Source organism: Genypterus blacodes, unplaced genomic scaffold (assembly GCF_046128005.1).
Source record: "Genypterus blacodes isolate CSIRO-AG114 ecotype Tasmania unplaced genomic scaffold, CSIRO-AGI_Gbla_v1 ptg000030l_1, whole genome shotgun sequence".
Taxonomy (NCBI): domain Eukaryota; kingdom Metazoa; phylum Chordata; class Actinopteri; order Ophidiiformes; family Ophidiidae; genus Genypterus; species Genypterus blacodes.
The window spans coordinates 1,285,108-1,304,765 of NW_027466843.1; the positions used below are offsets into that span (position 1 = coordinate 1,285,108).

Below are 19,658 nucleotides of genomic sequence, written 5' to 3' on the forward strand. Positions count from 1 at the left end.
TCCTCCCCTCTCCCACCCCAACCAAACCAATCAACTCCCTCTACTGCAGACTAATTGAAAAATCTTTCTACTCAGTAAATAGTCAGTGGCCTTTTCGTCTTTCAATGAATATCAGCCTCAACTAAGCACAGATGAATTAACTACAGAAAATAATTGGGGTCGATGATTTCCAGTGCATCCCTCAGCCCAGTGGCACTAACATGAGCTTATGAAATTACCACTCCGCCTTCTCTCTCCAACATTAACTCAAGGTTGTGACAGATTCTTTTCGGGCTTTTCGCTGAACGATTCAATGTTAATCTCTCTGATGCCATTTTTTTAATTTCACAATCATGAAGCACTACACGACTTCTAACCATTCAAAAAAACAAACACGCTTGTAAAATTATTTTCTCAACATACAAATTCAGCTGTAATTCACATCAGATTGGACAAATGTTAATAAATTAACCTGGTATCAGTCATTCTCCCAACCGCAAAAACAACAGTTTCTTCTCACAGATTCTTCGTGCCATCAAATCATCGGGTTTAACGACTCACACTTCCTGAGCAAACCGACACAAAGGCAATAGTGCATCATGGTTACAAAGACGATTTAAGACAATAGTTGTAACCGTATGCAGTTAGTAGCTAATCGCCTCCTTTGGCTGTGTTTTTAACCCTTGGCAGGTAGAATGTGTCCCGTTTGTGACGGCATTAGATGGCTAAATTCAGTTTCCATGCGTTGTTTTTTCATATTAGTATTCAATTATTTCAAATTATAAATTCAAACTACCCTTCACGTTTGTAGTAGCGGAAGCAATTATCATGACATTCCTGCCAAATTTCCCCTTTGTGTGCTTTTGAAAAAACCGAATTGATCCAAACTTTCAAAGCGATTGATATCGCCTGGATGTCCTAAAACAATGTCCGGACAGATATTTAAAAAGCATTCTAGTGCTTTCAAAGCCCAAGCAAAAATATTTAAATGACCTAGATAAATGTATAAAAATGGCTCTTGTTCAAGGACAAACATTGACAGTATTCTTTGAAAACGAGTGTCTCTAGAAAAAGACCTCTAGGAAAACAAAACAAAACAATTGAATTGTAAAATATCAGTCCGATGTGAGGGACTGATGAGGCGGTGATGCGTGACGATGGCTCCGTTTCAAATCACACCTTCGCGAGATAGATAGTACAGATGTGTACCATTTAGTGTGTTAGGCTGTGGTTTGACTTTGTGACCTCTGCCCCTCTTCATGTGCGCCTGATTTTCTGTCTCTTGGCCTGGCGTTTGGCCTCGTCCAGTGCGGCGCCGTCACTGCTGGCCTGGCTCATGCTCCTCACGCCCTGGATGCGGTTCACCAACTGCAACAGCAAGGGGATCACCTGCAGGAGGGAGGACGGGGAGACGGGTCAGCCTCGGGATTTCGAAAAAATACAATCATGAACTTCTCGTCTCATCTAAAACTCATCCAATGCGAAAGAGGGAGCATAAAATATGAAGACTTACAAGGGAGACACGATTCAGCTAGAAGTCATTGTAAATTTGGGGTTTAGATATGACAAGGCTCTAAATAAGCAATTTGAACACCCTTACCTTCTCGTGGTTGTAGGCTGCTAACAGGAGTAGCAGTGTGAGGGGCAGAGCGATGTAGGAGCCTTGGGCGACATCCTGGTCAGGTACTTTACGCTGTTACAAAGCGCGCACACACACGTGAAGAAAATTAGATTTGACAGAATTCAAGGGAAACTCCAGGGAAAGTCATACATAACTTCAGACATATGCCTCTGAAAAGGTGAACCCCGTCACAGGATAACCGGTGGAGACGGACACATTCTACGGTGTGAAAATTGGTATAAAAGCAGCAGCAACAGTATCTTACGCTGGGGTTGAAGGTGAGTGTGACGTGCTTGTGGTAGCCTGTGGAGGTGAAGGAGACCTGAGGCAGAGTGAAGTCGTACTGGGAGCGGGACAGTGTGGAGTACAGCATCAGCACGTAGCTCTGCAGGGGGAGAGAGAAAGAGATGACTTCAGATCCAACGGGAAGAGCTCGGGGTCCTGCTTGTATCTTTCATGTCAACATTAAGGAGACGTGCAACCGTGTAGTGTTTTACTGTCTGAAAAATAAAATATGCGAGGATGCCTGGGCCGTGAGGATCGCTTTAGTAGTTCAGCCTTTACATCATTACACTCAAATACCTCTCCATCTCTGTCCAGAGGGGGGAAGTGGAAAAATAGTGACTGTCCCAGAGAGACGCTGTTTATTGGGTTGTCCAGATTGTCACTCTTGCACAGCTTTACCTGAGAAGAGAGAAACAGTAGTTACACTCCTACAAGTCATATTCACGTTTAAAAAAAGGATAATGTGGGCTTAAACCAGAGAAAAGTTTGCAGAACCACTTCCTCCTCCTACCGAGAGTGTAGGCAGATGCTCCGGTGATGTGATGACGTTCCCACTGAGGTCAAACTGATTGATTTGCCTGAAAGCGATGATGTTCACCCCCTCAATGTCAGTGCTGCCAACCTGAAGCCCAACGTTAGAGTGAGAGAAAGCACAGAGGTGAACAGACATGCAGCCACGGTCTCACCAAGTCAATACCAGATGTGGATGAACGGCCAGAGGAGTCACACAGCGCGATAACGGCAAATGGTGTAGAATTATGGTATTTTCATCTTTGCAGGATAGATTAGGGGCCTGTGCTTTTCCCACACTGGTAGACAATTAGGAATTGAGAGTTTTAAAATTGCAGAGGGATTATCAGCGTTTCTGTTCTGTTCACAAGGACCCGTGTGATAGGGCTGCTGATAAGTCATAATAATAGAGCTCCCACAGCCCCTTTTACTATTTAATTACCAATGTTTCCAACACCATCACATCCAATTTCACAAGTGTGTCATGTCATGTGACTGTATTACAATGGTGGGCAGATCTCTGTGTTCGGTCTGTAATTATGTGCGACATTTTATCACTTGTTACCGTATTTCACTGTTTCACAGTCACCGTGACACTACAGTAGATCTGCTGTGGTAAACGACGGAAATACAATCATGTCGACTACTGCCGTTAAACAAAAAGGGATGGCAGGTCATGTTATCGATATAAATATGGAGACTTCAGAGTAAAGACATGCACTACAGATTCCCAAACATGCTTGAAGACGTCAGAGATGGATGAACATCAAGTGGTTGAACTGTTGAGGCAGGTGACTCCACAAAAGGATGCGGAACCTTTTATTCTCTGGAAAACCATCAGCTCTGTGAGAGCCCCGTAATAAGTTGGTCCTTACCTCAATGGCTCTCTGCTGCGGTAACGCCCTCTCTATGTGGTCGTTGCCTTCCGCCCGCAGCTGAATCAGATATTTGCACCCAGGCTGCAGGGAAATATCACAGTCATTACACTCATATTAACTGCAGTACAGAGGCTAATGTGATAAAAGTGTGGCATCGGAGAGGTCTCATATGTTTGATGAGTACAATTATACGCAGTGCTCAAAATGCTGCTTACACAAGGGATTTGACCATGTCCGCTCACTCATCTCCCCAGTGATGCATGGTGGGCTGAGCAGACCAGCATAATACACTTCACTTTAGTTTACACCCTCCAATCAGTTTAACAGCTTCTAGCGTCCTCACCAGCAGACCCCTGAGCCTGAAGCGGCCCTCTTCATCAGTGACCGTGTCCTCGCTGTAGAGGCTACACTCTCCTTGGCCCACCGCCTCCACGGCCACATCGCGCTCTGCATCCCCGCTCAGAGACAGCACAGCTCCATAGCAGCTAAGGAGAAAAACACAACACTGATCAGGCGCATGTGCAAGGGGACATTTTGGAGCTTGGAGCCATTCTGTTCCAACGACAACAACAGGAAATGACATTGTAATGATAAACGGTTGAGGCAGGAACGTCCATGCTCACAGCCTGGATTCAACAAGGCAGTACTGCTTTAAGTAGGGATGAGTCGGTACTATTCTCCTTTATATTCTAGTACCTGTATGCAGTCTTAATGCCGGTGATATCAATGCTGAGGTTTTGACCCTCATCAACTGCGATCATCTGAGATGGTGGCTCAAAGCGGAACTCCTTCATCATGGGCTTGAAGTAGTACTGACCGGGACTCTAAGGAGAGACACGTGACAAAGACATTGTGTCAACTGTCTGCAGCACACACAACCGGAGTCAAAACCTTCACACAAGAGAAGCTGGACTGTCAGATACCACATAGTGTAGAAGGTTCAGGTTTCATTGAAGCTTATGATGGGGTTATGGGTTTCCTACCAGGTTATTGAAGGTCAGGAGGCCAGAGTCCTGGGTCAGTAGGTTGGAGCGGAACTGTCCTCCACTCAGAGACAGCAGGACACCTGAGAGGGAATGGCCGTCCTCTGTTTTTATCTTTGACGCAGAGGGAAGACACGTTATAGATTGATAATTGACAATTGACGAAGGAAAACACGTGATGCAGTTCTTGTCTACTTTGTTGCACCACCGCTGTGCACAATAAGTAAAGACAGGCCATTTCATTGTAGGTTCTGACTCTGGTATAATCGGAGTCGAGAGTTCTCGTTTTCCCACTTGTGTTCATTCAAAGACACCTGGCAAAACGAGGATACAAACCCATTTTGTACGGAAGCTTTCAAAACAATTTGCCACAGCCTCAAAAGGAGCTGATCATTTGTGTCAGGATGTCATGGTGGCTGTAGATAATTGCAGAACGTTTTAGCAAAAGGCCACTCGCTGACAGCACAGAGCAAAATGGAAAACTCATTCATCTATCAGTGCCATTTTCTGGTGATAATTATATTTTGCAAAAACAAAAAGCTTTTCAACATTCTAACCCAAAACATAATCAGAGAGAGTCAATTCTGGGGTAAAAAAAAAAAGAAGAAAAATAATTTGAATGGGAGCATCAGCTGCAGAAATGGTGAGTGGCTGGTGAAAGTGGGAATGGTCACATGTACCTTGAAGGTGACACCAGCCAGGGCGAAAGCCTTAAAGTCTCCCTGGGTTCCCTCCACAGGGCTCAGGACAAAACCTTCCTTGCTGGCGCTGATGTTGTACTGCCGGTCACTGTGGAGTGGACCCACGCTGGAGGAAAGAGAAACAAACGTGTCAGGCAAAAGACGTCCATTGTTCCAAACTCAGAGTAGGCTTAAGGACAGAGACGGAGAGGAACGCATGGTAAAGCCTGAACTACACCTTTGATTGAGTGCTGATAGAAGATAGAAGCAGGGGCAAAATGCAACATGAATCAATGACTTCCATGATCCAATATTCAATCAAACTTTCTAAGTTATCATACCTGTATGCTCCCATCTCATTTGTAGCCACAGTAATGAGTTTAGTGGCAGTTTCTCTATCGGTGATGGAAATCTCCACACCCTGTAGCTCCGGTGACACCTTGCCCTCCAGGAAGAGCCCTGCCCGCCCAGCGATGTCCACCAGCCGCCCGGGACACGACTCTGTCACAGCAAAGAAGGGAGAGGACGGTGAAGTGCACTCACAACATTTTATGGCATGGAGTGTGTGTGTTTACACTTCTGGGAGCTATAAAGGATTTAAGAGGCTGTCAGTGAGTTTGTGTGTGTGTGTGTGTAATAAGGAAGTACCTCCTGTGATTGTAGCCTCTACCTCAGGAGGATAGAATAGCAGTTCCTTTGAGGAGGGAGTCACTGTGATCTTCTCTCCGGCTCTGTGCGGTCATAAATGGCAGCTGATTACATCATTACAATAAGCTCAGTGCTTCACAAGGGTCTCATGAACAAACTCCGCAGTTCATGAAGCAACAACACCGATACACTGAAATATGTACACAGACACATATTGCACAGATAATTATCTTTCACAATGTAATGACCTTTTTTGCCAATTACATGGTAAAGAGCAGAGAATGTAAAGTGGGGAAGATATCATCGCCATCACGCCTTCCTCGCCGCACTGTACATCTTCTAATATCTACAGAGGAAATGAAGCCTCGGGCAAAATGCGTGAATAGACTGATCACTACTTGTCACTCTGTCCAAGATGAATATCTGTGTCAGACTGTATGATGTCAAATATGATACATGTCAGATTGTGCGATGAATACACAATCATAGCAGAGAAGGCGGGTAAAAGAGTTTTGTTATTAAAAAAAAGAAAGAGTGTGACAACGGCCAACTAACCTCGCCCAGTAAGAGAACTCGTAGTGGAAGGGGCCCGTCAGGTCGTCGGCCTTCTCTTGGATTGGAGGACTATCGTCCCTGGCTCCACCTTCCTCCTCTGCGGCGCGTCGCTCTCTCTCCAGGCGCCGGAGGTGAATCTCCTGCAGCTGCTGCTCCTGTCGCTGCTCCTCCTGGCTCCGCAGGGGGCCCAGCACCAGCGCTGGCTCACTCTCAATAGAAGATCTGATAAAAGAGGAACCGGAGGTGGGGGCGGGGGGCATTGGAAGGTTAGGACATTTACCCTGTGATGGCCCGCTGTTAATATTAGCACAGAACCATGACGCTATCCGTGTTACTTGATGGTGACTGTGACGTCCAGGATCTTGTCCGTGGTGATGAGCCCGGTCATGTGATGCCGCACCGCAGTGAGGGTCAGGATGCTGGGGGCCGAGCTGTTGGGACACACAGTTGGGACACACAGTTAGCACCTGCTTCGGTTTAATTGTACTCGGCCCAGAAACGAATGCACACAGGCGTCTAATTAGTTCCTACTTACGTATCATAGGTGTAGAAATCCTGCTCGAACTGGTGGCAGGAGCGAGGGGTGACTTTGTAAACACCTGGACAAGCCATTTTAGATGATTAATTACTTTGCTCCAGTTTTATATTTAGGTAAGCCTGACATAGAGACCTTTTGGCGCATAACACTGTACTCTAGCTATACACCAGGGGACCGTTGGTGTAATGATATTTTTCCTTGTCTTGATATGCTAATTCCTGCTATGTTTAGCTAATGAGAGGTCAGGGGATTGAACCTCACCAGGCTTGGAGAGGCAGAAGCGGTTGACTCCCTTTGAGAGGTTGTAGACGCCCACGTTCTCCGGTGTGCTGCCGTCCTGGAAGAACTCCTGTACAGAGACAACGCGTTCAGTCGAGGGGGGAGACGGCCGGCAACAACGAGTGCGGGCTTACACAGTTACCGGTATGAGTTACTGACCAGTGTGATGGCATGGGAGAGGGAGCAGCGCAGGATGTAGCCAATCTGTCTGAACTCCACCCCCAAGACGCTCGAGTCCACAACCTCCACTTCCATGGATTTATGCTTCCAGCACCACTCCTCATGAGAAATACTCGCTGAGAGGCGGAAAGGGAAGAGAGAAATAATACAATTGTAAAAAGTGACAATTAAGACTATGCACACAGAGAGGATCAAAGAAAACTTTAACATTATCTCAGCAGCACAGGAAGTCTTTTTTTTGTGCTGATACTATAGAGGAGAAACCTGCTACTAAGAGATCTTCTTGTGTCTTCTTGTTTAATTAAAATCACTCATTAAAAAGATAAATAAATAAGCTTAAAAAATGTGAGACAGGCTGGAATTCAAGCTATGCCTTTCAGACAGGTGAGGCGCCGACCTGCTCAGGAAGCAAGTGAACAGGAATGTGGAGTTAATGGTCGATCCATTCCAACACAAACATCTTGCATTAGCCTGAGCTGGCGACATTACGAGTAGAGATAAGGCGGCGCAGGAAGGCCAAACAGATAACGCATACTGCGCGCGCACACACACACACACACACACACACACACACACACACACACACACACACACACACACACACACACACACACACACACACACACACACACACACACACACACACACACACACACACACACACACACACACACACACACACACACACACACACACACACACACACACACACACACACACACACACACACCTCATTATTCATGTTTATGTCACCGTTTATAATGGTGTCTTATATGAAGATTAAGACAACAAAGGTTTCCTTCACCCCACCACTGTGGCCATTCCGAAAAGATATAAACGTGTTTACCTTCCACTGGACAGGCTGCCTCCATCTTTGTTACAATTATGAATAGTGGTATGAAGTGGGCGGTTGAGATTGCTCACCTTTGTATTTCCCGGGTAGAACGTTGTCAAAGGAGAAGCTGAGGACGTCACTGTTGCTGCCAGATAGAGGCACTGTCCTTCTCTCCCCCTGCCGACTCACTGGTTGTAGGGTTACCGACAGGTCATCGCAGGACGCTAGAGGTCAACCAGAGGTCACAAGGTTGAGTTACTTCAAATTTTTGAAAGGGAGTGTGGATTCTGGATGTTGTAGAGATCGACGTCTCTGGGTGTCAGGTTTTTACCAAGGCAGTAGACTTTTCCGGAGACGGAGGCCATGAATTGGGTGAACAGCAGGTCTGTGAGGGGCCGGTCCACCAGGGACACCTCCAGGGCCTGAGGCTGCAGAGCCAGACCGGCCTTCACCTCCGCCTCAGGGAGAGAGACCTGAACACATGGAATCACACCAACATTACCTTGGTACATAACTAAACAACACTCATCAGTCCAGATCATAGGCCTGACTACATTACATAGTTTAAGCACTGGGTTGTGAGCAAAATTAAACTAATACTTTTTAATGTCTCCCTTCGCTGTGCTATACATTTAAACTGTGACCAACTCTGTGGCTTTTCCATCGAAATGTGTGTGATTTTAATGCACGGCCTCTAGCTGTGCCCGTATTTCGGCAAAATCAACATGGGGGCTATCATAGTGTCAAAAGTCTAATCTAGCTGGAGTCTTACGTGGACGCTGTAGTCTCCAGGTTTGTCCTGAAAGCAGAAGGCCCCCTGGGGGTCGGAGTCGACGGTCCGACTGGAACTCTTGTCCTGGCCCTGTTGTGTCATGGTGACCTTGTAGCGGCTCTGCTGCTTCATGCCCTCTGGTAGTTGGCTGATGGAGATCTGCCCACACACACTGAACCTGCCGTGGGATCAATGTCAGCACTTCAACAAGACAGGTAGTGAAGTAACAAGACAAAATGAGCCGACAGCTTTAAGGCCATCATCAAAATGTAATGTTTTCCTCATTTCCTTCAGGAGAATGTCGGTGCTTGTATAAATCAAAGAGAAAAAACAAGCGAAGAAAGCAGCAACTAAAGCATCAGGTGGAGAGATCAGACCGACCCTGCTGTGATGATGTCAGGAAGTTGGGGCGTGCTAGGGGCGATCTTCACCGTGACCGGCTCGAAGAACATGAGCTCCTTGTTGACGCGGATGGTGTAGGCCCCTGCCGTCATGTTCTCCAGACGGAAAGAACCGTCCTCCTTTGAGATGACTGTGAGGGGGAAGTGCAAAGAAAACCACCCAGTGAGAGCGTTTCTACAATCAGTCAGAAATAAAATACTCAAATCTAAGAGCACTGCCACTATACTTTGATCCACTTATTTCGATTTCTGGTTGCTAGGATGGAGTCTGCTGGTATGATTACCTTTATTCTGGTTGTTAATGGACACGGCAGCATCGGGAACACCCTCCCCGCCCAGACTGTTGAGAACTCGGCCTGTCACGGAGAAGCCCATGACGCGGAAGATGGGCTACAGATGGAGCAACAGGATGAGAGTTTTAGGTCAAATGCGCAAAAATACAAGCGTTTGCTAAACAACATGATAAGTATTAGAACCGAACACTGAAAGATTGTCTTGTGATGCGCTGCTTTACCTCCAGCTTCAAACTGTTGTGCTCCACCTTGAAATTCATCCTGGAGGGAGCAACGTCAAAAGTAATCCTTTCTCCCCGGTAGAACGGTATCTGAGGAAGGATTTTACAAGAGTTACAGGTAATACTCCTGTTTACATGAGACAAGTTGGAGACTGTGAGACATCTTTTGCGTCCTTTTGTCCTACACGGGCGAAGAGAACAGAACGCTTACCACAGTGTACTCGCCGCTGGCCAGCGACAGGAAGGAGAAGGTGCCATCTTCTCTGGACAGAGCGTTGCACAGGTAGAGCAGCGAGCTGTCCCCGGAGTCTGCGCCCTCCACCGGGGATAAGTTACAGCCGGCGATATCCTGAAAGTCACCATGGTTAGAAATAAGTCTATAACAGGGCGCGGGCCTTTGTTTAGAATTCCATGATGTTATCTCAGTCATGACCCACTCCAACAATGTCAAATGTCAAATGTCAAAACATACTGAGAAACCAAACCTGTTTTGTTCCCTCATCACATTTCTGGCTGAGAGAAGCTCTAACTGAATGAATGAATGCTCTAGTTTGGTGTACATAAGAACCAGTCATGGAGAACAACAGTACACAAGCAAATGGCCTCTATGCTTTCAGGTAAGGAGCATGTGATCACAATCTTGTTTTGCTGCCCAATATGTAAAATAATGTTGACGTTACCTCTCTCTTGACTGTGGCTGAATACAGCAGGAAGGTGACCTCTTTCATCGGCTCTCCGTCACTACGGACCTCCCCAGACACGTCGTACCCGCCTACCACCAGATGGTCAGCGGCCGGAGCGTTGGCATTAGAGACGTGCACTGTTGTGGCGCTCTACGGGAAGATGGGGTCAGAGGTCACCTGGTTAGGCTACAGTGACATGGAAGCTGGATCTTGTCAAAGTAATTGACCAAGCTTGCAGTACCAACCTTCTCCAGGGTCCAGGAGGGGTGGAGAGCCGTGACGTCGTAGGTTCCAGGGAGCACTTTGGAGAATGCGTACCTGTGTTGGAACCAAAAAAGAGTCAATAACTTGAAATCGCCGTTTACAGCAGGAGCACTATTGCTTTACCAGACGGAAGAATACGAGCGACTCACTTTCCTCCATGCTGCGTGATGACAGCCTGCAGTTTCTCTTCCGTTCCCGCTCGGCTGAGTTTCACCTCTACTCCCGCCGGGCCCAGGAGGTGGCCCTTACTCAGAACCTGAACAATGTAAAGTACATCAGCGGAGGGGAAAACAAAAAATGACAACGACTACTAGTACAAATCTCACCGCTCCCGAGACTGAAAACCCGGTGAAAACAAAATTGATGTCCTCTTCCTTTGTACAGATGTCACTAACTCCATCCACGTGGAGGTCAACACTGGTAGGCTCTGGCAACAAACAAGCCCAGGGGAAAAAGTCAGAAGGAGAAAGACATCAGCAAGAAGAGTGGGACTTAGTTATGTGCTTGTTATGTGTCTTACCAAAGCTCCAACCGAGAGGAGGTTCGATTTTCAAGAGAAAGTCGCCCTGTGTGGAAGAAGCAAGCGTACAAATTACAATGATCTTCAGTGAACTTATTAAGAATTATAAGTGCTCAGACTGCGGATTCACATACCTTGTCATATAGAGGGATCATGAAGTAGCCATTAATAGGAGCACAGTCGGTTTGATATTTTAAAGAACCTTGTTTGGTGTATAGTTTGATCTGCAAGCAAAAGAGAACAAAGGTTTATCTTTTATATAAGATAAGATACTGTCATTTGTCAAATTTCAAGCAATCACATATAATCACACAGGTTTGAAATGCATCTTGTGCCCCTCTTACAGGGCAGCCATGATATGGCGCCCATGGAGCAGTAGGGGGTTTGGTGCCTTGCTCAAGGGCACCTCGGCAGTGCCCGGGAGGCAAACGGGGCCAGTCCACTTTCTTGGTCTATACGGGGACTCGCACAGGCAACCATTCGGTTCTCAAGCTGAGTCCCCGTATGGACCAGGCTGAATTATAGAGGAGTTATCACTGCGGGACTTTTAGGTTGGGCGCAAGTCAGGGTTTGCAAGTGATTCAAATGAAACATGGTGGGCTGGCTGGCTGGTTGGTTGATTTCATTCATTCATTCATTCATCTGGGTCATTGTGTATTAGGTCCTATTGATTGTCAAGTCAAACATGGGTTATTCCTCAAATGAAGAGCTCAGTCCCAAGTTCAGTCGACACAACTGTCTAATAGTCTGCATCGTTTGTGCTTAACACAAAGACTAGTTCATCTGAGATTTAAATCATTTGACGGGCTAATCCCACTGATCCTGTGAATGAATGGGGATTAGGACTGGGGGCCAGGAGCTAATGTGTTCCTCCTGCAGCCCCCTTTAACATAGACACAGTGTACAGTCGACCAAATTAGAAATGTGACAGAGATACGTCAAAACCAGACTACATATGAACACCGTGTTACGATATGATTAGATATAGTATTTTGCCTGACTCATGACGTAGCTAACCTTGATAAGCAGCTAGGTGGGGGTCTCCCGGTTAGCCATCTAGCTAGCACACTTACCTCAATCAGAGAGTAATTGATTTCAACATCGGATTTGACAAATCCACCGCATGCGACCACGATGTCGTCCGAAGACACGGACATCAACTGGCAATAGATGATACAAAACAAGACCCAAATGGATCCCACGTCCGCCCGGACTGTAATTCCATACATGTTTGTTGCCGCTAACTGTCAAAACTAGTGAGCCGAGCAACGGCACGCTGTCACCGGTTCCGTTTAAGATGAGATGCCGTGTCCCAGAGCTACACCGCCCCCTAGTGGATGGGAGGTGATAACATCAGTCTTTAGGCCCCAACACATCACTTCCAGTTGAAGCGGTCATCATGGGGCAGTAGTAGTAGAAGTATTAATTAAGTAGCACTTGTGATATAATAAAGCTGTTCCCCTGCAGTCAAAAAGGCCTTTGTACAGCAGTTTTCACGTTCTGATTAAAGGTCCCCATGACCAATGAAGTGATTTGGATAACAATGTCATGCTTTAAGGCAGAGTTCATACTGGATGAACATTATTAGGCATGCCAGGGCCAAGTTTAGTCAACACAACTAAATTGAATAGAGCTATCATAATGAAAGATAATTACACCAGCACTTTCCCTGTAATGGCAAAGCATAATGTCTACCATAAAAAAAAAGCTCTATAGTGGCTGTTAACAGACCTTTATCACAGGCGTTTTTGCCTTCTTATAGCAGAATAGGTGTAACTAACAGCATTAGTGGCCTCATTCAATTTAGGTGTGCCAATGGCTGTCAGTATGCACCGAGCTTGTGCTCCAATAGTCAACCTGAACTGAATGTAGCCATATTGTTATTACTTTGACCCGAGTGTGAGTCACATGAAGTGAGAATCTTCTAATGTCATGTAGGCAAACAATAAAGAAAAGGAAAGAAAATGATTAACCAATTTCATTATTTATTCAAGGTTAATAGTGAAACATTAAAGGCACAGTCTAAACAACATAACACTTAAAAATTCCCCAAACCTTAGTTTAATATGTAGTAGCGGCAACCGGGTATCCAAACATATTTATAAAGTTTCAACAACTGAGTCATGTTAATGGTAACAGTGTTAGAGGTCAGTTTTGTGAAATGCATTAGTTTTTCTCAAAAGCAACATGAGAGAAATTAACAATGACATCAAGATTAAATTTAAAAACGTCAGACATGAATTGAACATAGAGAATGGTACACAAAAAAAATGTAAAAGTAAGAAAATAGTAGTGGTAATACATTTAAAGTGCATAACGTGTAAAAAGGTATTTCAAACAAATGCAGTGGTCATTGTACAGTAAAGAAAAGGAGAAAAAAAGGACCCTGGTCCAAAAAGTCTTGAACATAACTGCTTCTAATATATTGAATTATTTTTGGATCGTCAACAAAACCACACACAGATAAAAAAAAAAGTTCCCATTACACGTCACAAGGTTCCAAATCTTTGTAGAGTTTTCCCAATAAAAACAATAGGATATATTCTATCCAGTTTCATTCAACTCCAGTCCGGTCCAGATGTCCAGTAAAGCAGTAGATAGTCTCAGTATGTTTATCTGTGTGTGAGGCTGTGATATTAGGCATTTGCGTCACACTTGTGTGAAGGAGTCCGGAGGCGGGTGTGCCAGAAACACTCCTTCATCGAAATTGTTGGAGAAGCTGGTATGGTAGCTGGGGATGCGTCTGCTGGCGCGTTGAGGGGACTGAGCCTGAGCCTGAGCCTGAGCCTGAGCCTGAGCCTGAGCCTGAGCCTGAGCCCCTGGGGATCTGACTGATGATAGTATCTCGGCCTGGATCAGCTTCTGGATCAGGAAGTTCTTGTCGCGTCCCTCCTAGGAACAAAAGTGACAAAGTTGGCATATTTAAGGAAAGGGATAGATCAAGAAGGTAGAAGAGATGCAACAAAAGGAAATATTTGGAAAATGAATGTGAACAAACTCACCATGGCTAGCTGCTCCTTTAGCTGGTGAATTACTCTTCTGTGAGCTCCAGCGAGTGCAATCACATAAAACATGGCCAAACTGCATCAAAAAAGGAAAGTGTGTTTAAATGTACATAAACCAATGAGCCATCAAACCACCTGAACCATCAAACTGAAACACGTACCCTGTGATGACAAAGAAGGAGACAGCAAAAGCCTCTGAGGAGAGAGCAAAGAGGAAGTTGCGGATCCCGTCGGGAAGCTGCGATATGGTCCTTGGGAGAACCTCCCAGGACGTGGTGTAGTTCACAAAAGGTCCGCAGGCCTGAGAACAGTTAATTCTGTGCAGGAAGATGATGATGGTGGGTGTCAATGAAAGCAGTAGCAATGACATAAGCATTGAGGGCCTGGTTCAGATTGGCAACTTAAGTGGGCAACTAAGTTGTATCCAGGGAAAGCAGATGTTTTGGATACATATCTCAGCTCTGAATCAGGCCCTGAATGGAGCTATTGTGATTGTAACTCAATTCAAGGGGATGAAAATCACAAACATCCGACACAAAAAACATCCATATAACCACAGAAGCCAATAAGATGATATCCTAAACTACTCACTGTGCTACACTGACAACGACAGGCAGGCAGGCGAGAGCCAGGCCGATCAGCAGCACAGCAAGAAAGAAGAAATTGGAGCTTGACGCTCGAAATGTGCGTGTGGCTGGACGACAGTTGTTCATCAGCGACACCTGGCAAACAACGAGCAGAGAAACATGTTGCTCAAAAAAACGTCATCAAACTATAGAATAATGAAATATACAAATCAGACTTAAAGAATTAATGGTACATTTCAGGTTTTGTAGAATCTAGAGTAAAATCTAGTAACTAAACGAAACTAACTAGTAACTAAATTATTACTCTCAATGAGGAAATTCTACAGGTTACCCCTTTAGTATACAAAGCAGACAAAAATAAATAACTCACCTTTTTGATGTAGAAGGTAAGAAAGTATTTGATAACGCAGATGGCGGGCAGCATCGGGCAGTAGAATGTACCGATCCAGCAGATAGTCTGGCCATAGACGATCTCCAGCACATTCTGAGGGATGGCAAACTCCTGTTGGCCCCACCACTTAGCAAGATCACAGTCACAGTGCATCACTATCAGCCTGGACAGGACGGGAAGGTGTAAGGACAGATGTTAGACTGGACTAGAAGCAAATGGAATGACGATCTTCAGAACTGTACTTGAGAATTAATATTTATATACAATATACTGTATATAACAATACAATCAACAATCCACACATATAATGACAGTAAGGAATGCTTAAAATAAGCCTGTTGAGACGACGATTCTTTTCTTTTTTTAAATTGGGAAAAGCAGACTTACTTTCGAGGAAACTCCACCAAGATGGTGACTGAAGTAATTATGATGAAATCAAATATGGTGAGTTTGTACATCTCCTGGCCCACACGTGTCTCCCAACACTGTGTAACACCAAAGAGTTAGACACAGATGTAAATAATGAAAGTAAATGCTGCACTCAACAACAAAGCAGGGGAGTGGTGCAGTTAAACTAGGAAATAGTTTGTACATTTAAGGATGCAAAACATTTACTGCATACTATACTTTACCATACCATACCATTAATACGATTCAGTTACACTATCTATGTAAGAATACATAATTGGATAAGACTACACAAAAGCACTTACAGGGTAAAGCATATGGTTGTAACCACAGATGCAGGGGTCCTCTTTACATTTAGTGATCTGAGACCAGAGAGAGAACAACAACACTCCAATACTGGTCAACCGCATGAACACACACCTGTGAAGGAAGGAAAGGAAGGAAGGCAGCAAGAGGAGAATTCAGAAAGGAAACACAGTCAGGCACAATAGTAATGTTATATAATAATATATCAGTTTGAAAAGATGCAGTATACTCTGTAAAAATGCATTTTCCTGATAGCATTCGTCACAAATGACTCCTAATGTTAAATTTGAACAACAAAGGTTATGTGACTGTGGGTGGCTGTGTACCGTAGCAGAGTGATGCGGATCTCGGTGGCAGGAGAGTAGTCCTCAAAATTGATGATAACAGAGAAGAGGAACGGGGTGATGAAGTTAGCCAAGGTGATAACAATAGAGGGCAGATACTCGTAGATGAGATCCACAATGGAATTCTTCTGTAAAGCAACAAAAGTGACACAGAGAACATTACCTTACACAATCACCTTGGATGCCCACTGAAATAACTATAAAGCAGTAATTTATATCCCATTAGATTGCACTCAAAGAAACTGCTTCATTTAAGGTGTCCAGAGTTAAGTCACAGCATGCAAAATGAAATATGTTTGTATGTTAAAAGTGTCATCTTGGATCAGGGATTTTACCTGGACCAGCTGTGCTTCCTGGGAGAACACAGTAGCTAAATAAATGCTGTAGAAGCAACCAGCCAGGACGGCTATGACCAAAAGGTTGAGGATGAGGCGGATGACATAAATCCGACACTTCTCTTTGCGGTTGCGATTTGCTATTTTCTGCTTGATCCTCTCCTCCTCCAAATCCGTCTGGGGATAAAAAAATAAAAAAAAGTAGGCGAGTAAGGATTTTAACAACAGGTAATCTTTAAAAGGACGCACTGTTTGCACATTAATGACAACGATTTCTGATCCAGGAATAACCAGCTATAAATAGTAATATAATAAATAATAGTTTGTAGCTATAAAAAATGTTTGAATTTTGAATGTAGCATCCAAATGTCAGCAACATAATTTCCTTCCTGTCCCTAAATGCAATTACAGCTGTCCATTCATTATCACATCGCTCAAGACATTTTTGGACAAGAAAGCGTTTTATCCTGATTCTTTCAAAGGTGTACATAGCTGCTGAGGTTACAAATCATACATCCAGCCAAAATTGAGGCTATGCATGTTTAAAATGTACTTCTCCCCAATGCTCCTGGCAAATCCGGCCCTATAAAATAACTTGTAGAACATAATTATTGACTAACCCTGAGCTCGTAGAGCAGACTGCTTCTCTTCAGTTTAGTTGCATTCTCATTGGTGATGCAGAAGTCCCAGCCAGCGAAGACTTTGTTGCAAAAGCTCTGGAAGCGTTCCTCATCCTGAATCAGGTAATGTTTGAAACCTGCGGCAGTTCTTGAAAAAAACGCACACAGTTTACACACCATGTTGCTTAAGTGTGTGTCTTATGTGCTATGGCTGTTATTCCGCTACCTTTTAACAATCCAGCAGAGACTGAGCAAGAGGTAGGCTATGGTGACTAGCAGGTAGGCCAGAGGCAGATTGTAGGTCAAGTTTGGGAAGTAGATCCTGTCCACCTTGTAGTAGCCATAGAAAAGATAGGTCTGCTCCAAAAAGCCCTGTGGATGAAGCACATTGGGGTGAGTGGAAAAACCAAAGGTGAAGCCCTCGTTCTCCAGGGAGCACGAATGTAAAATGTAAAAACACTTACTGCCCCAGAGAGCAGATCTGTTATGTGCTCGTGAAAGATGACCAGACCTCGACGAGAGCTGCTGGGGTACACACTGCACAAGCTACCTGCAACACAACACAGGAGAACATCATAATCTGTATTATGTCATAAAATGATACATTGAAGTTAATTGTATACCTGTGTATCAATTATTCATTACATTCTATCTTAAATTCTCTAAAAATGTGTGGCAATCAAATCGTTGTATCCTCATTAGGCTCAGCTTCCTCTTACCATCGGCCTGGTTGAAGGTGGAATTCCCAGAGGCAATGGGGGCAATGATGATGGGCAACATGATGAAGCTGAACGTCAGGAGGAAAATGACGATGTTGAGCATGACCAGGAAGCGCAGGAAAGAAAAGTAAGAGAGAGTCCCTGAACCAAACATCCCTGTTGATAAGAGAGAGAGAGAGAGAGAAGAAAGGGATAATTTATCAGATCTTACCTTTGTTAAAGTGAGTCTATATTTACTAATGTATAGGTTGGACACCCTGTCTAAATATCTGTCTTGTTAATTTTCCACCGGTGTGTCTCACCCTGTATGGAGTGGATATCTCCCCTCCAGAGCTGCAGGGAGCACAGCCATTCTTCCGCATCGTCCCTCAGCCTTCTCAGATATCTGCGACTGCTTTGCCTCCACTGTCTCCAGTTGCTGAGCTCTTGATCCTCCACCAGACGCTGCTCCCTAAGACGTACCGAGAGTTATATAGACGTGAAAGAAACATTACAACGTATCTAAAAAAATGTTTTTCCCACTTGTATAAGCGTTTTTCAGCCATAGTCTTGGCTAGTTCTCTGATAGGTCTCTGCTCCACCGGACTCTTCTGTTTCTCCTCATGTCTGTTGACCGTGTTCGCCCACTTTCCACTGCCAGAGGAACCTGTACGCGTTCGAGAGCTTCCTCTTCGCTTGGTGCCATTAGTCGATGACTTCCTGTGGTACAACAGGGACTGATAGCTGGGAAGCTGGTGCAGCAGTAGGTCACTGGTGACTCTGCCACTATGATCAGTGAAGAACACTTTGGAAGTGAAGAAAAATTGGAAACAGAGTTAATTGTATGACTTGGAATTTAGCCACTGATCAATACAAATCCAGCCTCCAACTTTCAACTGTTTTAAAGTGTTGAACCCTGACAATGACCTTTATTTAGCGGACGGAATTCCAGTAAGTGTGTATTATTAGGCTCCATTATTAGGAGAGATGAAGAATACAATAAACCACCACCCAAAATCTAGACAATACTGATTTAAGGTGAAGTATTGAGTGATTGAGTTCAAAGGTTGTGTAACTAGTGTCAAGTTCTTTATTAGCAATAATCTGTAAGACTGACAAGACAGAATTCCCACAGTTCGTCATTTGAGATTTTGAGACCAAACAGTTCCTTCTACAACGAGCAGCAGATGTCGAATGCTCTGATACTAGACAGATCCGAAATGCTGACAACGGAGTCCTGGATTGCCCAACACAAACATAGCAATCGGCTTTGTGCTTACGGCTGGAGGTCTCACTTTAAAAGGACCACTTGTAACCTGTTTGCTGTCTTGTAGTTCTTTCCAAACAATAATCAGCTTTGTTATCGACAGCGGCTGTATTTGATCTAATGTTCCAGGCGTGTATAACTAGCTCGATGCATTAGCTACAGTCGCAACAAGTGAAATCGCCGCAAACTTTACTCGTAAACGTAGATAAAATCCAAATATGGCTATAAGTTTTAAAGTTTACCTGAGTCAATTCCATCGTCCCTTTTACTCATCGAATATAGATTTTGTTACAGTTTGTTGTTAGTCGTGTGAGGTGATAGACTGCGTTAGCTGAGGGAGGATATATTGGGAGGAGATTCTCCTGCTGTGGAGAAACTGTCACAGGCTACTTCCTGGATCCTCCGCTCTGACATTAGGCAACGTTGGTTTGTTTGTTTACTTTTGTATTGATTTTGTGACGTAATTTAGAATAAAGCTAATTCAAAAATAAAGTAAGAAACCGCCAAAAGGTCAGAAAACACGCGGCAGAATTTTGTATAAAACGTGACAGCGCTTAATAAGTTTATTGAGA

At 44.5% G+C, this 19,658-nt stretch overlaps 1 protein-coding gene across 1 annotated transcript; it reads right to left on the reverse strand.

Moving 5' to 3' along the window:
• Nucleotides 1-330: 330 nt before the first annotated feature.
• Nucleotides 331-19,461, reverse strand: LOC142994823 (BOS complex subunit NOMO1-like). The gene is made up of 47 exons (XM_076145696.1): nucleotides 19,329-19,461; nucleotides 18,363-18,624; nucleotides 18,143-18,291; nucleotides 17,841-17,996; nucleotides 17,586-17,671; nucleotides 17,348-17,493; nucleotides 17,122-17,269; nucleotides 16,502-16,678; nucleotides 16,149-16,294; nucleotides 15,822-15,936; nucleotides 15,496-15,593; nucleotides 15,088-15,271; nucleotides 14,722-14,852; nucleotides 14,292-14,447; nucleotides 14,128-14,206; nucleotides 13,778-14,017; nucleotides 12,199-12,369; nucleotides 11,260-11,349; nucleotides 11,126-11,171; nucleotides 10,932-11,032; nucleotides 10,755-10,861; nucleotides 10,587-10,659; nucleotides 10,339-10,491; nucleotides 9,870-10,007; nucleotides 9,659-9,748; nucleotides 9,429-9,534; nucleotides 9,125-9,275; nucleotides 8,744-8,921; nucleotides 8,303-8,444; nucleotides 8,061-8,195; nucleotides 7,116-7,252; nucleotides 6,939-7,026; nucleotides 6,675-6,738; nucleotides 6,475-6,570; nucleotides 6,140-6,361; nucleotides 5,585-5,667; nucleotides 5,278-5,437; nucleotides 4,937-5,063; nucleotides 4,257-4,370; nucleotides 3,970-4,097; nucleotides 3,617-3,758; nucleotides 3,271-3,354; nucleotides 2,397-2,507; nucleotides 2,183-2,284; nucleotides 1,866-1,985; nucleotides 1,580-1,672; nucleotides 331-1,368 (listed from the first exon to the last, which is right to left on the reverse strand). The coding sequence occupies exons 1-47, from the start codon at nucleotides 19,357-19,359 to the stop codon at nucleotides 1,237-1,239; spliced, it is 5,988 nt and encodes a 1,995-aa protein (XP_076001811.1). The 5' UTR covers nucleotides 19,360-19,461; the 3' UTR covers nucleotides 331-1,236.
• Between the last annotated feature and the right edge of the window lie 197 nt (nucleotides 19,462-19,658).

Excerpts from the sequence above, each read along its gene's own strand:
- LOC142994823 (XM_076145696.1), bottom strand. The coding sequence starts at position 19,359 with ATGAGTAAAAGGGACGATGGAATTGACTCAG. Across the intron at positions 9,535-9,658 it reads ACAACAGTTTGAAGCTGGAG|CCCATCTTCCGCGTCATGGG; the intron begins GTAAAGCAGCGC and ends CTCCATCTGTAG. Across the intron at positions 6,362-6,474 it reads GACGTCACAGTCACCATCAA|ATCTTCTATTGAGAGTGAGC; the intron begins GTAACACGGATA and ends CTCTTTTATCAG.